Source organism: Phasianus colchicus, chromosome 31, assembly GCF_987193195.1.
Source record: "Phasianus colchicus chromosome 31, bPhaCol1.hap1.1, whole genome shotgun sequence".
In the NCBI taxonomy this organism is placed as follows: domain Eukaryota; kingdom Metazoa; phylum Chordata; class Aves; order Galliformes; family Phasianidae; genus Phasianus; species Phasianus colchicus.
In genome coordinates, this window is record NC_143466.1 from 1,182,079 (window position 1) to 1,197,785 (window position 15,707).

General features: G+C 53.5%; 2 protein-coding genes and 1 pseudogene across 7 annotated transcripts; all 3 read right to left on the bottom strand.

Annotated features, from left to right (window-relative positions):
* Window positions 1-9: 9 nt before the first annotated feature.
* Window positions 10-3,247, bottom strand: LOC149914131 (T-cell-interacting, activating receptor on myeloid cells protein 1-like). 3 transcript variants are annotated; one of them, XR_016460666.1, is made up of 7 exons: window positions 3,180-3,247; window positions 3,071-3,106; window positions 2,669-2,953; window positions 2,276-2,587; window positions 1,961-2,154; window positions 885-976; window positions 10-170 (listed from the first exon to the last, which is right to left on the bottom strand). XR_016460666.1 is itself a non-coding variant. In XM_090127864.1 (6 exons), the coding sequence occupies exons 1-5, from the start codon at window positions 3,208-3,210 to the stop codon at window positions 2,003-2,005; spliced, it is 816 nt and encodes a 271-aa protein (XP_089983990.1). In that variant the 5' UTR covers window positions 3,211-3,247; the 3' UTR covers window positions 697-976; window positions 1,961-2,002. The 3 variants fall into 3 exon arrangements, 1 of the variants encoding a protein (XP_089983990.1); XR_016460665.1 differs by lacking the exon at window positions 10-170 and adding an exon at window positions 181-690; XM_090127864.1 differs by lacking the exon at window positions 10-170 and having other exon boundaries at window positions 697-976.
* Window positions 3,248-3,346: 99 nt separating this feature from the next.
* Window positions 3,347-8,885, bottom strand: LOC149914132 (osteoclast-associated immunoglobulin-like receptor). Of its 4 annotated transcripts, none has more exons than XM_090127918.1 (5): window positions 7,642-8,882; window positions 6,714-7,055; window positions 6,451-6,591; window positions 6,219-6,256; window positions 3,347-3,482 (listed from the first exon to the last, which is right to left on the bottom strand). In XM_090127918.1, the coding sequence occupies exons 1-5, from the start codon at window positions 7,670-7,672 to the stop codon at window positions 3,444-3,446; spliced, it is 591 nt and encodes a 196-aa protein (XP_089984044.1). In that variant the 5' UTR covers window positions 7,673-8,882; the 3' UTR covers window positions 3,347-3,443. The 4 variants fall into 4 exon arrangements, with proteins under 4 accessions (XP_089984044.1, XP_089984042.1, XP_089984043.1 ...); XM_090127916.1 differs by lacking the exon at window positions 3,347-3,482 and adding an exon at window positions 4,611-5,534 and having other exon boundaries at window positions 7,642-8,885; XM_090127917.1 differs by lacking the exon at window positions 3,347-3,482 and adding an exon at window positions 4,614-5,105 and having other exon boundaries at window positions 7,642-8,883.
* A 1,441-nt stretch (window positions 8,886-10,326) lies between these two features.
* Window positions 10,327-15,707, bottom strand: part of LOC116241142 (T-cell-interacting, activating receptor on myeloid cells protein 1-like) — an 82,876-nt pseudogene continuing 77,495 nt past the window's right edge.

Genomic DNA, 15,707 nt, shown 5'->3' on the forward strand with positions numbered 1-15,707 from the left:
GAGCAACAGAAGAGCATTTATTGAACTTTCCAGCAGCAACCAATCAGCTGCCCTGCAACAAAATTAGGGGACTTCCTAGGAACAATTATTGAGTGATACGGATCAGGGATCCTTGGACAGTGGTGTTATTGCTTGATCTGCTGCTTCCAGGGAAATGTAGGTTCTGGCTGCTGCAGAAGAAGAGTAAAAGATGACAGGGAGGAAAATGAGCAAGAGAGAGAAAAAGAAAGAAAAGAGAGAAAATGGAGAGTAGGACAGAAAGAATGTAAGAGAGAGAGATGGAGAAAAGCAATCATGGTCCGTTTTGAGGAGTTTAAGTGCCGGAGCAGAAGGGGGGATGGGAGTGCTCATCCAATGGCTGAAGTCTCCAACTGGCAAAAAGGAGACAGCACAAAATGCAGCTTCTCTGGGCATCCCTTCCTGTCTGTTGGTTGGCAGCTGCAGCATCGCAAGGTTGTAAAGAAGTGAGTTCACAATGACAACATTTCTCAGAAATGTGTGTGTGCCAGAAATGTTCTTGCGGTGAAGCAGTGCCATTGGTGGACACACACAGGCTGTGCGGTTATCTCACAGCATCTGGTGCTTTGCAGCCTCTGTTGTTCTGGCAAGAGCCTTGTTATGGCAAGTGTTGGAGAGGTAGCAAGCACACCGAAAATGTCAGCAAATGCGTTTTGTTGTTTGATGGTAATTCTGTGGAGCAGAGAGTGCCCGTGTGAGGAGTTCCCGCGGTGAGGGTCCTGCAGTGCCAGAGTGATGGCACTGCTGAGCACAAGGAGCACATGGCATCCATGGCCGCTGTCACACGAGCACTCGCTGCAGACAAACGGGCAGAAGCATCCAGAATTGCAGGGCAGCCCTCAGAGTAATAACATTTTTATGCTTACAGAATTAGTGGTGCTCAACACAGCTGCCCACCACTCTTTGACCAATGCTCCGACTTCGAAAGGATTTGCAGTCCCAGTGTGTGTTCACAGATCTGAGGAGTAGAAGGTAGGGTTTGGGGTTTAGAATTGAGCATTTAGAGTTGAGGATTTGGTGTCATCGTGAGGGGCGTGGAGTACACTGGTAAGGATTTGGGGATGTTAGGCTGGGGGTATTTGGGATTCTGGTGGCTAAGACTGGTTAACAGTGGGGCTGGGCTTGGGAGTCTGGAATTGCTTAGTTTTGGGAATTTAAGCATGTGTTTGGGGTGTCTCACTATGGATTGAGGGTGCCTGATAAGAGTTCTGATAAGTGTTTAGGGCTAAGAGATATGGGGAGGCTTAAATTTGAGGACTCCGTAGGTGAGATACTGGCATTCCTATGCATGGCATTTGGGGGTTTCTCTATGGCTTGGAGTGCCATTGGGACCTGGGGCTGTTCAGTAAGTTTGGTGATTCTCTGGGACTTTTAGCTCACTGCGGACTACATGGGTGGTATTTGCTCAGATCTGGGGGTGCCTATAGTGTCTGGGTTTGTATAGGGCTGGAAGAAGACCGGAGAGGCTGGTGGATTACATCTAGAGTTCCTGCAATATAGAATTTGGTTTTCCCATGGGCTGGATTTGGGGAGGCACATGGGACAAAGAAAGCCGTATGAGGCTGAGAGTCTCTCGGGGTCCATAGGGACAGGATTTGGAGTTCAGAGTGGGGTTTGGAGGAGTTCCCAGGGGGCAAGTTCAGTTTATGGATTCGATGTCTCAGACATTGTCCTGGAAGTGAATGGCTTCAGACATCCTGGATGAGGGGGCATCCGTATCAAAATGGGGAGGGGAGAGGGATGGGGGTTATGGAGGGTGCCAAAGAATACAGGGGGGATCAGTAGTGCATGGAAGTGGAGGGAGGGGAAAGTTAAGGGGATTGATCCACCTATAGGGGATGGAAGATGAGGAAGGACACAGCTGGAGGGAGGTATAGGTATTGAAAGGTATGGGAGGGAGATTGGGGGGTATATGAACTGTGCAAGAGGAAACAGAGCATACTTGGGTGCGATCTAAAGCTGCTCTTTCGAGTGCCAAAGTGATTCAGTTGTCTTCCCCGCCAGGGCTGTCATCTCTTCGTATCCAGAGGCTGCAGGCATCGAGGACAAAGTAGAGGCCAAGGCCAAAGACGAGGGCAGCAGCGCAGCCCCTCGCCACTGCCATCACCAGGTTCCCATGGGACCTCCTCTCATCACCTGTGGGGTCCAGCAGTGTGCATGTCCCCATCCCCGGACATCACCTCCATGGGGATGGGATGCAGAGATTCTGCCAGAAAGGAGTGGCACCAGGGACACCGACATGGGGGCTCAGACCTACCTGGGAGTGCAAGTGCGCGTGTCACCTCCAGTGTCACGCTGTCCCCAAGGGGTGAGGAAAGAAGGTAGAAGCCTCCAAAGCGGTAGGAGCACCTATAGGTGCCAGAGTCAGCTTGTGTCACCCCAAAGAGGGTGAAGGTGGCCGTGCCCCCACCACTGGGGTCCTGGAGCTGGATAGGGGCTGAGTGCCCATCCTTGTGCAGGAAGATGGTGCCCCTGTTCTCCTGGTTGCTGCACCAGATGGTGACATTGGTCCCTGTTCCCACTTTACTCCCAGAGCTCATGGAAATACTGGGTGGGGGCAATTTGGGATCTGTGTTCAAAGGGGAGACAGCAATGGGACGTGGCCCTGTTGGGTCAGCTCAGGGCCAATCACTGTCCCCAGTGTCCTCACCTGTCACCACCAGCTCCACGGCGTCACTCTTCTCCGATGTCCCTGGTGGCTCCAAAACACGGTACCGGCAATGATATTTCACTGCATCTTTCCTCTCTACACTAACCAAGAGGAATTCAGTCGTGTCCTGTACCATGTCCATGTCTGCCTGCTTTACATACCACCAGTATCCTTCCGTGTAGAGCTCAACTTGTGCAGCTGACTGGGGCAGGTGGCAGCGCAGGGTGACATTGTCCCCCAGGGACACCCCCTGGCTGGGGTGCAGTGACAGGGAGGGTTGGGGCACTAGGACAGTGGACAGCAGTCAGCCTTGTCCATGCACACCCTCCTCTGCCCCTCTCATGGCCCCCTGACCACGCTCCCCTCCCTCTCTCCCCATTCTCCTCTTATCCCCATACTCACACAGCTGTGCCCTGCTTCCTGCCACCAGCCACCAACCTGCAAGGGACAAAGTCCTGGTCCCACACTGGGCCACCAACCCCTGTGGCACCACGTCCCCATTGTCACTCACCCAGGATGAGGACCAGCACCATTGGTGCCATGAGGCAGGAGCAGCTTGGAGACGGCAGTGGGGACAGGGGTTGGCGTTGAGCTGCTGTCAGTTCCCCTTTTAGGACAGGATGTTTTGGTGTCACCACCTGACGTGGAAATCACTGCCAAAACGGGAAGTGGCGCTGTGGGGTCCCCAGCAGTGTGGCTCACATGGAGCTGTGCAAATAGTCCTCCTTTTTTTGTCCTTTGCAGTTTGTCATCGCTTGGTTGTTACACACCATCCTCAGTGCTCTGCCAGCACGTGGCCCTGCACGTTGTCCCCCTGGGATGCCAAACACAGCACAAGTGGCTCCAATGGTGTGTCCCACATGGGATGTTACACAAGTTCCCCAACACATCCAGTCAGCTGTCACCACACACCTTGGGCACCACAGTCTGTCCCCACTCTACTTTCCTCTGCCATCCCCACTGGGGACAGCAGCAGCGACCTTTGGGGACACAGTGACACCCACACAGACATTTGTCACATGCTAAGGACACACAGGTGTGCATTATTTTGTACGTGGATCAGTGTACACACATGATGTCACGCACACACAGAGGCAGAGCACTGAGCATGGAGTACACGTGTACAGCTGCTGTGCCTGTGTGACTGTGCCACACATGTCGGATACATGAGCAGAAGCAGAGGCACATATGTGGAGGCTCACATACGGGTGTGCACATGTGTGGTCAGATACGTGGATCCTGCTGGCCTTGGGGTGGCTGGGGACAGATCTGAGGTCCCACAGGACTGGTGGCTCGATTTTGGCTTGGATTGCAAAGAGTTTTGGTTTCCAGAGGAATGGTGGGTGTATTTTGGGGCAGGACTGGAAGGTTGGAGGGACCCCTCAGGAATGAGGAGTTCCTTTGGGGACAAGGAGATGAACTCCAGTCCCACAGGGCTGGTTATGGGGTGATGCTCAGTACTGTGAGCAGTGGAAATAAGCAGCTGTGTGCAGGGATTGGGGAACAGGGCTCCAAAGTGCTGAGAAAATCATCCGTAAACACAGGAGCTGTGAATTTTCAGCTGGAATGCACAGCGCTGCAGCCAGGCATTCAGCTCAGAACTGTGGCCGTGTGTCTCTCCCAGACTCCATGAGCCCCCTGTGAGCAGTGAGAAACAGCCATGGCTCCACATCTGCCTCATCCTTGGCACGGCCCTTTGGGGTACGGACATCTGTGACAAACTATTGCCAAGGACGGAGCACAGGAGGAGGGAAATGCCCTCAGAACTCCCTGACAGACACCTGAGAGCTCACTAAGAACGGCAGCTGCTTTCACTGAACCAGACTGATGCGTTTGTTTCACAAAAACAAGGACAAGCTCTCACACTTTTTATGGATTTGTTTCTCTCTTTTTTAGTTTGAATGAACAATATCAAAAAGTACAGTTAGTAAGAGTTGAACTACACCATATACTTCATGAGGGCTATTCTGAAAGTAAAACCTGCAGGTTTATTACTTTGGCCCATGACATCGGATGGGAATGTCAGTGGGACAGCAGCGGAGGTGGAACCTTCCCACCAGTGTCCCATCCCCTTTTGTTGCCACGTGACAGACGGCAGCAGAGGGGACACATTGGCACAACTGCATCTGACACGGATATGGGACAGAGCTGAATTCCCCCATGCAGAAATAATGGCCCCACTGACATTCATCGACGCTTGTGAGCTCTGATGGAGACCAAGTGGCGGATGTGAGCACAGTGAGGCGGTGCGTTTCAGCAGTGCTGACAGTGACAGCTGTGTGAGAACACTCCTTGAATTGCACTCGTGGGCTCGTGCACGCCTGTTGTTACACACCACTGCAGTGTTATGGGGCCTTTTGTGGTGACTTGGGACCAAGCCAGGGATCCCTCAAGGCTGCTGGTGGAGTTTGGTGCAGGTTTGAGAGTTGTGGATGACCTACAAGAGTGTTGGATGAAGTTTGGGTGTGTATGGGGAGGCTTTGGAGGTGTCCAGGGGTGTAAAGGAATCCAGGTGATAAGGACGGATTGTGATGGTAGTGATGACTGTTCAGGGATGAAGTGGGATTAGAGACGATTTGGTGCACTCTGGTGGGGATTTGGGGGACGTTAAATTTGGGGAGATTTGTGGGACTGCGGGAGCAGAGGGCATCAATGAGACCCAAGTGGGGAACTTGGTGTCTGTTTCCATTCTTGCACTCCAAAAAGGAGGCAACCCACGTGGGGGACATCAGTGGGGTCTCCCAGACCCCACCTCAGCATAGATAACAGGGGGCTGGGGGACCGTGCTGGCCCCAGGGCGGCAGAAGCTGGGGGTCACAGTTTGCAGCTCAATGTAGGTCAGCCCCTCGTTGTCTTCTGGTGGCACCTGCAGACACATGGAAACGGTGGGGTGATACCACGGGGTTCCCCAGAGTGCTTGTGGGGGAACCAATGGTCTCAGTATGTAGGGTAATAGCCAAGAGAGTGCGCTTGTGGTTCTGGGCTGCCTGAGATTCGGGGTCTGCATGGGTCAGACTCTGAGGGATGCTACAAGTGTTTTTAGGGCTTCCCACTACTTGGCTTGAGGGTGCCCATGGGTTCTGGGGGATGGTTAACGTTTTAGGGGTGTGCAGAGGCTTTGTTGTGGAGTTTCTATGGGTATGACGTAGGTGTTTGTGGTTGCCCATGGGGTATTCAGTGGACATTTAGGGTTTGGAGATCTGACAGTTGGCAGAGATTGTCAGCGCCGTGGGTCAGACACTAAGGGTCCGAATGAGTGGTGTTTTGGGTTCATGTTCTGTGATGTTCATGGAGTTTGTGTTGAGCTTGGGGTGTGGATGTCCTCAGGGAATATGGGGGCTGAGATGAAGGATGTGGGGACTCTCCACAGTGTGGATTTGGGTTGTGCATGGGTTGGGTTTGGGGAGTGCAGATAAAGTTATGGTAAGCCATACAGTACTGGAGGTCCTCTGGGTTCACCATGGGTTTTGGGTTCCTCTTATGGTCTGCTGGGAGGGGGAGAGCTTAGGGAGCAGTTTGGAATTTAAGGTCATCACACACAGACTCTTACCTGGAGCTCCTTGGCCTTGGAACTCTTGAGGGGTTCACCTGCATCAAAAAGAGGAAAGGGGGAGGGTCGCGGTTATGGAGGAACTCAGAGGGATCCCAGAAGGACATGTAGGGGGATTTATACAGGATGGTCAGGGAAATGGGAACTCCAGGGTATGGACTGGGGTTGCAGTGTGCAGCAGTGAGTGCTTGCGGCATCTCTGGGAGATGAAACCATTTAACCCCTTCCTCACCAGAGCTGGCAGTTCTCTGTATCCGGCGTCTGCAGGCAGGCAGGAGGAAGAAGGTGATGAGGATGAGGCCGAAGGTGAGGGCAGTGGCACAGCCCCCTGCCACTGCCACAACTAGGCTCCCACGGGATTCCCCATTGGCACCTGTGCAGTCCGGGTGTTTGGGTGATGCCATCCCCAGAAGCCACCACCCTGGGGACAGGATGAGGTGACACTGCCACCCATGGGTGATACGAGGGACATAGACATGGGAGACTCAGACCTACCTGGACGTGTAGGTGGGGATGTCACCTCAAGTGTCACGCTGTCCCCGAGGGGTGAGGACACAAAGGGGTGACCCCAGGGGCGGTAGGAGCAGCTGTAGGTGCCGGTGTCAGCTGGGGACACCCCAAAGAGGGTGAAGGTGGCCATTCCTCCACCACTGGGGTCCTGGCGCTGGACAGGGGCTGAGTGCCCACCCTTGTGCAGGAGGAAGGAGGATCCATAATCCCAGTTCCAGCACTGGATGGTGACATTGGACCCTCTCCCCACGTGGATACTGATATTGATGGCTGTCATCACGTGTCCCTCAAAGCTCAGAGAAATGCCAGGTGGGGGGTACCTGCGATCTGTGTGCAGGGAGGGCAGAGAGGTGGGACACCACCCTGTGGGTACAGCCCAAGGCCCACCATTATTCCCAGTGCCCTCGCCTGTCAGCACCAGCTCCACGGGATCGCTCTTTTCTGATGTCCCCAGTGGCTCAGACACATGGTACTGGCACCGATACGCCCCTGCATGCTCCCAACTCGTGCTAACAAAGGAGAACTCGACCGCATCCTGCTCCTTGTCCTGGTACTTGTTGTGTGTCCTACCTCCATCCTGGTACAGCCAGACCCAGGCAGCCAGCCGGCTCAGGTGGCAGCGCAGGGTGACATTGTCCCCCAGGGACACCCCCTGGCTGGGGTGCAGTGACAGGGAGGGTCTGGGCACTAGGACAGGGGACAGCAGTCAGCCTTGTCCCTGCACACCCTCCTGTGTACCTCTGATGGCACCCTGAACACACTCCCCTCCCACTCTCCCCATTCTTCCTCTGTCCCCATACTCACACTGCTGTGCCCTGTTCATTGCCAACAGCCACCAACCTGCAAGGGACACGGTCCTGGTCCCACACAGGGCCACCAACCCCCGTGGCACCACATCCCCATTGTCACTCACCCAGGATGAGGGCCAGTGCCATTGGTGCCATTTGTCAGGAGCAGCTCTGGGACAGCAAGACTGCAGTGAGGACAGGGAGTGGTGAGAGAAAGCAGCTCTCAGTTCCCCTTTTGCATCAGGACGTTGTGATTTGTCACCTCCTCACATGTCAAATTCAGTCCCCAGGGAGTGGCAATGTTTTGAACCTGATGGGGTGGCACACACATAGCAGCACAGAAGGTTCCACTGGGGTGTCGCACACAAGCAGTCAACCCTGGGATGTCACACAGGGTCCTCAAAGATCTTCCACCACCACATGGCCTTGCTTGGTGTCATGCATGGATGCCATTTGCAGGACATGTAGCTCCAAATGGGTTTCTCCCATGGGATGTCACTTGTGCTCTCCAACACGTCCAGCCAGCTGTCACCACGTGCTTTGGGTACCACACTCTGTGCTCACCGTGCAGAGTTTGTGTGGGCAAAGCTCAGTGAGGGGTGAAGCTGCACGATGCTGAGTGGGACAACAGAGAGGGGTTTTGAAATGGATGAACAACAAAGGTAGGAGCAGCGAGAACATCAGTTCGTGACTGGATGAGAATGGGCGCCTTCCAAACTGGGACAGAGATGAAGCAGAGACGTCTGGTGCCTTCTCTGCTGCTTTCTGCAGCAGCAGCGATGGGCTCTGGGACCACAGGTGCACTGAGATGAATGACCGTGACTCAGTGCAGAGTTGGGGTTTCCCTCGAGAACTCATGAAGGTGAAACCGGCACTGAGGGTCCAAATGCAATCAGCAATCTGAATGAGAATCTCTGCACTGTGATTGCTATGGAGGCATTGGCACTCTGACTGTTACATCTCTCTGTGCGGCTGAGCGACGCGACGAGGAGAAATGGAAAGAAGCCTTGCACTGCTGAACAGCTTCAGGAGAGGAAAGGGAAGAGAAGGAGATGGAGTGCAGGGAAGAGAAAGAGAGAGACGGGCAGAGGAAGGGATCAGCGCTGTGGATGGCAGCGTAGTTCAGCCATATGGTTCTAAGTGTCCCCATTCTGTGAGTGTGCCCATGCCAAAGCTGCAAAGTCTGGCAGTGCTGCAGTCCCAGAGCTTCTCCCCAGCATCCCTTTGTGCCCGCTGGGCTGATTGGGGCCACGGCAGGGCTCGTATCTTGCTTGGGTTGGGGACAATGGTGAGGGACACTGCCCGTGTCCTCCCACACCCCGTGCTGCCCACAGCCATCCTGCCTCAGGGCTGTTTCTGAATGGGGTCTTCACCGCAAATAAAGCCAGAAACACACAGAGAAGACAAAAAGGGAAGTGAGAAATAACAGTGATTTTAATTATAGAGATCTGAATAGATAGAAACCAGTGATGCACGATGCAACTGCTCACCGCTCATCACCTCCTGCAGTGGCTTCTCCCCCCCAGGAAGCTCCTCAGAGCTCACCTGATACCATACAGGCAGCACAGAGCAAGAAACTGAGAAACGGAGCCATCCTTGGCTCTGTGCAGAGTTCACTGCTCAGTGAACTCTCTGGCTGTGGATCTGTCTCTGCTTCTCTGAGAGTTCTGCTTATGAGCCCCGGGAACGGGGGATGCAGGGGGTTGTTCTCATGCTGGCACAGAACATAAGCTCTGATATCTCAATCTCACTGATTTCCCTCAACCCTTCTGCCTTTTTTTCCCTCACAGTTCCACTATTTGTACCCTCAATTACACTCCCACACACCATCAAACCAGTTCATCCCACTCCCTCCAAAGCCCACGACTCAAACAATACATTCCCACAGACACCCAGCACTCGGTCTCACCATTACAAAACTCAGTTATAACATCTGGTCCTGTTACATCATTTATGTTCCTGGATTCTTAGTCAGTGTTCCCCCAGGCTCACCAGTGATGTCTCTCCACTGAGCCAGAGGGGTCTTTTCGGTTTTTCTCTTGACACCCTTTGTCCCATCACAGTTGTTTGTCCTGGCTGCTCTTCAGGACTGGTTGAAAATCCCTTGTGTGATGCTGAGTAATGGAGCCCACCCGCTTCCCCAGGGCACCAAATTCCCTGGGTAAGAGTCGTAACCAACATCCCACAGCAACACAGAGTATTTCAAACAGGGAATGAGGTTCCTCAAGGAACACTTTTACAACACAAACGTTGAACCATCACAAAGACAGCAGTAGTGACTCACACAGATCCCATCACCAAGAGAAAGAAAACCGGTTCAGATATTCCCTCCTTCCACAAAGTCCCACTCCTCACTTTCCTGCCCAGCCCCTCCTGGCAGTGCGGTGTGACAGTGACCCCTGTTACCCCAAACTGTAAATGTCCTCCCCAGCACCCACACCGTGCCAGGGCCGTTCCCCCGTCACCTTTCAGGCAGACTCACGGTTTCCATCCCGTGCCAAAATAAATCCCCCCTTGGGTGCCTTCAGGGCTGATGCACAGTTCTTACTGCCGTGCACCCTGCGCTGCCCTGCCCGACTCACAGTGCTTTTCCCCAAAGCCTTCACCAAAGAGCAGAAGCAGAGACAGAGAATGCAGAGTGAGGGAATGTCTTTCTCCAGAGGATCTTGTCTTCTCACGCTTGAGAGTTGCAGTCAAGTGATGAGAAAGGCTCTCCTCAAAGTGTAGAAAAGCCTTTCTCATCATTCACTGACTGTTTCCAGTGGGATAGGGGAGAGAAGCAGAGGAAAAATAATCTGGAACTCAGAGGCTGAGAGAAAAACCGGTTTAATAAGACAGTCAAGGAAGAGAGAAAGAACAGTGATGGTTTATGAGGGAATCTATAGGAGATGTACGTTGGGCTGAATGGGAGTCAGGGGGCTCTGGAGGTGATCTGTAGGGGAGGGGTGGATAAGATAATTGATAGGGGCTGGAAGGGGAGGCAGGGGATACATGGGGGGATTTGTAGGAGATGGGATGGGGTCAGGGAACAATTGGGGGAATCGATATGAAACCAATAGTGGATCAAAAGGTACACCTGGTGCACTCTACAGAAGAATGGAAGGGGAGCAAGAGGACAACTGGGGAGATCTACAGAGATCTGCAGGAGATCAAAACCATTAAATCCCTTCCCCACCCAGACTCTCATCTCTCTGTATCCAGAGGCTGCGGGCATCTGATGATGACAAAGAAGATGCCAAGGGCAAAAACGAGGGCAGCAGCACAGCCCCTCAGCTCTGCCACCACCAGGTTCCCATGGGACACCAACTCAGCACCTGCGGGGCACAGGAGTTATTTGGATGTCTTCATCCCCAGCATCACCTCCATGGGGAAGGGATGTGATGACACTGCCACCCATGGGTGACACTGGAGGCACCCAAATGGGAGCTGGTACCTACCTGGGGGTGCAGGTGTGGGTGTCACCTCCAATGTCACACTGTCCCCAAGGGGTGAGGACAGAAAGGGGGAATGCCAGGGGTGGAAGGAGCACCTGTAGGTGCCGGAGTCTGCCAGGGCCACCCCAAAGAAGGTGAAGGAGGCCGTGCCAGCATCACCAGGGTCCTGACGTTGCACCAGGGCTGAGCACCCATCCTTGTGCAGGAGGAAGGTGGCCCCATAGTCCTTGTTCCAGCAGCGGATGGTGACATTGGTCCCTGTCCCCACACGTTCCTCGGGGTGAAGGGAGATGTTGGGTGGGGGAAAGCTGTGATCTGCATAAGAGGAGTGGACAGCAATAGGAAATGGTCCTGTTGGGAGTGCCCAGTGCCATCTGCTGTCCCCAGTGACCTCACCTGTCAGCACCAGATCCACGGGGTCACTCCTCGCTGATATGTCCTTATAACCAGACACCTCATACTGGCACCAATATGTACCTGCGTGTTTCCTCATTATGCTAGGGAAGGAGAACTCTGCCATGTCCTGCTCCTTGTCAATGTACCTGGACAATGTCCAAACTCCCTCCTGGTGCAGCGAGACCCAGGCAGCTGGACGGGGCAGGTGGCACCTTAGTGTGACATTGCTCCCCACTTCTATCCCCTGGCTGGGGTGCAGCGACAGGGAGGGTCTGGGCACTTGGAAAAGGAACAGCAGTGAGCCTTGTCCCTGCACACCTTCCGCTCTGCTGGCCTCCTGTCCATGCTCCCCTCCCTTTGTCCACATTTTCTCCTGGTCCCCATACTCACGATGCTGGGCCCTGCTCACTGCCACCAGCCACCAACCTGCAAGGGACACGGTCCTGGTCCCACACAGGGCCATCAACCCCCGTGGCACCACGTCCGCATTGTCACTCACCCAGGATGAGGGCCAGTGCCATTGGTGCCATGAGGCAGGAGCAGCTTGGGGACAGCGAGACTGCAGTGGGGACGGGGAGTGGCTGGAGATCCACTCTCACTTCCCCTTGGAGACACAATGGCATGATGTCACCTCCTCATCTGACAATTCTCTTCCCCATGTGGTGGCACCATGGGGCCCAGCATGGGCTGGCACACGTGGACTGGTTCATACAACTGTTTTTGTGGTGCCCCACACAAGCTGCCACCTGTCAGCTGTCACACACTGTGCCCAAAAGGCTGCCAGTGCGTGGCCTTGCTGGCTGTCCCCTGTGAGATGCCAACTGCAGGACACATGGCTGCAATGGGGTGTCACACATGGGATGTTACACGCATTCCACAACATGTGCAGCCTGCACTTAACCCACTGTCCCCACTTCACTTTCCTCTGCCATCCCCACTGGGGACAGCATCTGCCATCTTTGGGGACATGGTGACACCCACTCCAATATGGACGCATGCTGATACTGACATGTGCACTGGGGAACACGTGGTCCCACCACCCAATTCCTCTCCATGCTGCACCGGGAGGAGCTGAGCACAGAGTCCCCCATGGAGGCTCAGAAGCCACCACCTTGCACCTCACATCTGGAAGGGCAGACGAACAAACAGGTTCAGATGGGGGAAAATCACAATGATCATCTCCAAGAAAACAAAATATGTCTCTGTTTTCAAGTAGGAGTCAAACAGTTTTCCCACCCAGTGCACCGCTTCTACCTCTCAATGAACTTCCAAATCTCAAAGCACAGCTCTGAATGCTACAGTGCCTTTCCAGACCTCAGAACCTCATAACTACCTCTGGAGTCACATCTCGATGTGGCCCCAGTCCCAGAAGTACCCCAGATTTATTGGGCTGGAGAAGCAGCAGCCACCAGGACAAGCAGAACAACTCACAGGTGAGAGGAGGGAGAGTGGTTCACCCAATTCCATGGATGCTCTTTCTTTCCCTTGAGAGGCCAACCCCGAGCTGGGAGATACTTTTCTTTTTTCTTTTGAAGCTCTGGAAAAGAGGAGAGAGGAAAGATCACAGGCTGTTGGGATATTCCCAGCAAGCCACTCTGCGCAGTACTTTTCCTTCGACCAAGAATACAAAGTTCTTTGTTGCCTGCACTCCTTTGGTGCTTGCAAAGTACAGTCAGCCACCCACAGTCTTTAGTGCAGAGATCTCCTGGCTTTGGTGGGAAATTTGAGGAGAGGACACAGCCTACCCTCAGGACAACCATTATCCCACCTACAGTGACTAAAGTCACTCCATCGCTGGAGCTTGAGATATAAAATGGTCTTTTCGATCCAACCTCTACTCAGACCATCTGCTGTTTCCTGGGGATTTTTTTCCTAGATGGCCGTTTTCTCAGCCCACAGGACTTCCCCTTTTCTATTTTTAAGCTTCCTCCTCCATTCTGTGCACCACACAGACCACACTGTGTGGCACAAACCCTCCTTCCCTCTCTTCCCTCCTCTTTCCCATGCTCCAAAACAGAAATAATTTCAGAAAAAAATCCCCAAAATGCACTTGTCAATTCAAGAACCCCCCAGATATATTTTCCACCCATTTAGGTCTACCAGGGGGATAATGAAGATGGGAAGAAGAGTCAGGAGTACCGAAAGAAGGCAGTGCTGAAGAGAGGAAGGCAGAAAGGAATGAATACTACACTGCTCTTTCTAAACTGCACTGAAATTCCACATATCCCCTTTGGGCTTTTAACCCTTCATCTCTTCCAACATCTCTTTCTTCTCATTCAATATCATGCAGAAATTGGGAGCTAAGGAGGGAATCCTCCAAAGTGACGGTGACTCAGGTTCGTCACGGAGGAGGAGAAAAACAAGACGCAGTGAGAGGGACAAGAATCAGATTGATCACTGCTCTGATTCCAAGGTCTGTTTTGAGGAGTGAAAGTGTTGGCCCTCAGCGCTGGAGAAGGGATGGGCGTGAGACTCATCTGGAGGTGGCAGTCCTGAATTGGCAAAGAGCAACGATGACCACCATGAAGATGATGAAGATGACTCCCAGGCTCCCCTCAGACATCCCTTGTGCCTGCTGGGTTAGCAGTTCACCTTCCCAAGGTCAAAAACAAGGGAGTTCACAACAACAGCTTGGCCAAAAACGGATGTGTAGCCAAACTCTCTCATGAAAACGATAGAGCGGTGTGTCAGCAAAGCACTGCCAGAGTTTGGGCATACCAAGCACAGCACAGAAAGTCAAGAATGTGCTTTCTGTTAGTCCTTTCCAGCATCCCTTCCTTCTGTCCTATCGACTGCAGCACTCAGCTCAGCGCCATCAGCAAAGTGCTGAGCCTGCACCCCATGCCATCATCTCTGTCAGTGAGAGAGGTGGTGAAGAGCAGCGCTCCCAGGAGGGACCTCTGGTGGTCACGACTTAACACTACCTCCACTGGACATGGAGCTGTTGAGCACAGCCCTCTGGCTGCGACTTCCCAACAAATTCCTTCTCTCCAGGACAGCCCAATCCTCACATCCATCTCTCTCCCATTTTGAGATGAGGGTGTGGTGTGAGATCTTGTCAAGGACACTGTGGAAGCCCGGGTAGATGACATCAGTTGCCTTTGGATGACATCAATTACCCTCAAATGCTCGTCTCTAACATCTCTTCCTTAACCACCATACATTCATTATAACTGGTTGAGAATCCCAAAGCCAACCAATCCACCCCAAAATCCAGCCACCGTTTATGAAGGACAACACATTTTTCTGATTTATGTCAATAACCCCACCACATCTGCTGTGGGATGCCACAATCTGTACCAATCCAACACAACAGACCACGGGTGTTCCTCGATGTACATCTTAGTCCATAGCATCTGACAAATGCCTGTGTGGGTGTCACTGTGTTCCCAAAGGTCCCTGCTGCTGTCCCCAGTGGGGATGGTGGAGGAATGCACAGTGGGGACAGAGTGTGGTGCCCAAAATATGCGGTGACAGCTACCTGGATGTGTTGGGGATCACATGTGATATTCCGTGTGGGACACCCCATTGGAGCCACGTGTGCTGTGTTTGGCACCCCATGTTGGGCACAGTGGCAGGCCACGTTCAGGAAGTGCTTTGTGGACAGTTTGTGAGAGCTGACAGGTGACAGCCTGTGTGGGGCGCTGTAAAGGAGATGTGTGCACTGTCATCTGCGTGCCAGAATTGTCATATAGGGAGGTGACATCATGGCAGTTCTATCCCAAAATGAGAACTGACAGCAGCTCTCCGGCCACTTCCTTTCCCCACTGCAGTCTCGCTGTCCCCAAGCTGCTCCTGCCTCATGGCACCAATGGCACTGGCCCTCATCCTGGGTGAGTGACAATGCGGACGTGGTGCCACGGCGTTTGGTGGCCCTGTGTGGAACCAGAACCGTGTTCCTTGCAGGTTGGTGGCTGGTGGCAGTGAGCAGGGCACAGCAGGTTGAGTATGGGGACAGGGGGAGAATGGGGAGAGAGGGAGGGGAGTGTGGTCAGGGGGCCATCAGAGGGGCATAGGAGGGTGTGCAGGGACAAGGCTGACTGCTGTCCCCTGTCCTAGTGCCCAGACCCTCCTTGTCGCTGCACCCCAGCCAGGGGGGTCCCTGGGGGACACTGTCACCCTGTGGTGACATCTGCCCTGTCTGGCTGCACAGGTTGAGCTCTACAAGGAAGGCCGTTGGGGACTTGAAAAGCAGGAGGACATAGACATGGTACAGGACATGGCTGAGTTCCCCTTGGTTAGTGTAAAGAAGGAAGATGCAGTGAAACATCTGTGTCAGTACTGGTTGTTGGAGCCACCAGGGGCATCGGAGTAGAGCGATGCCGTGGAGCTGGTGGTGACAGGTGAGGACACTAGGGAAA

Excerpts from the sequence above, each read along its gene's own strand:
- LOC149914131 (XM_090127864.1), bottom strand. The coding sequence starts at position 3,210 with ATGGCACCAATGGTGCTGGTCCTCATCCTGG. Across the intron at positions 2,588-2,668 it reads CGTGGAGCTGGTGGTGACAG|ATCCCAAATTGCCCCCACCC; the intron begins GTGAGGACACTG and ends CTTTGAACACAG. Across the intron at positions 2,155-2,275 it reads ACGCGCACTTGCACTCCCAG|GTGATGAGAGGAGGTCCCAT; the intron begins GTAGGTCTGAGC and ends TGGACCCCACAG.
- LOC149914132 (XM_090127916.1), bottom strand. The coding sequence starts at position 7,672 with ATGGCACCAATGGCACTGGCCCTCATCCTGG. Across the intron at positions 7,056-7,641 it reads GGCACTGGCCCTCATCCTGG|ATCGCAGGTACCCCCCACCT; the intron begins GTGAGTGACAAT and ends CCCTGCACACAG. Across the intron at positions 6,257-6,450 it reads ACAGAGAACTGCCAGCTCTG|GTGAACCCCTCAAGAGTTCC; the intron begins GTGAGGAAGGGG and ends TTTTTGATGCAG.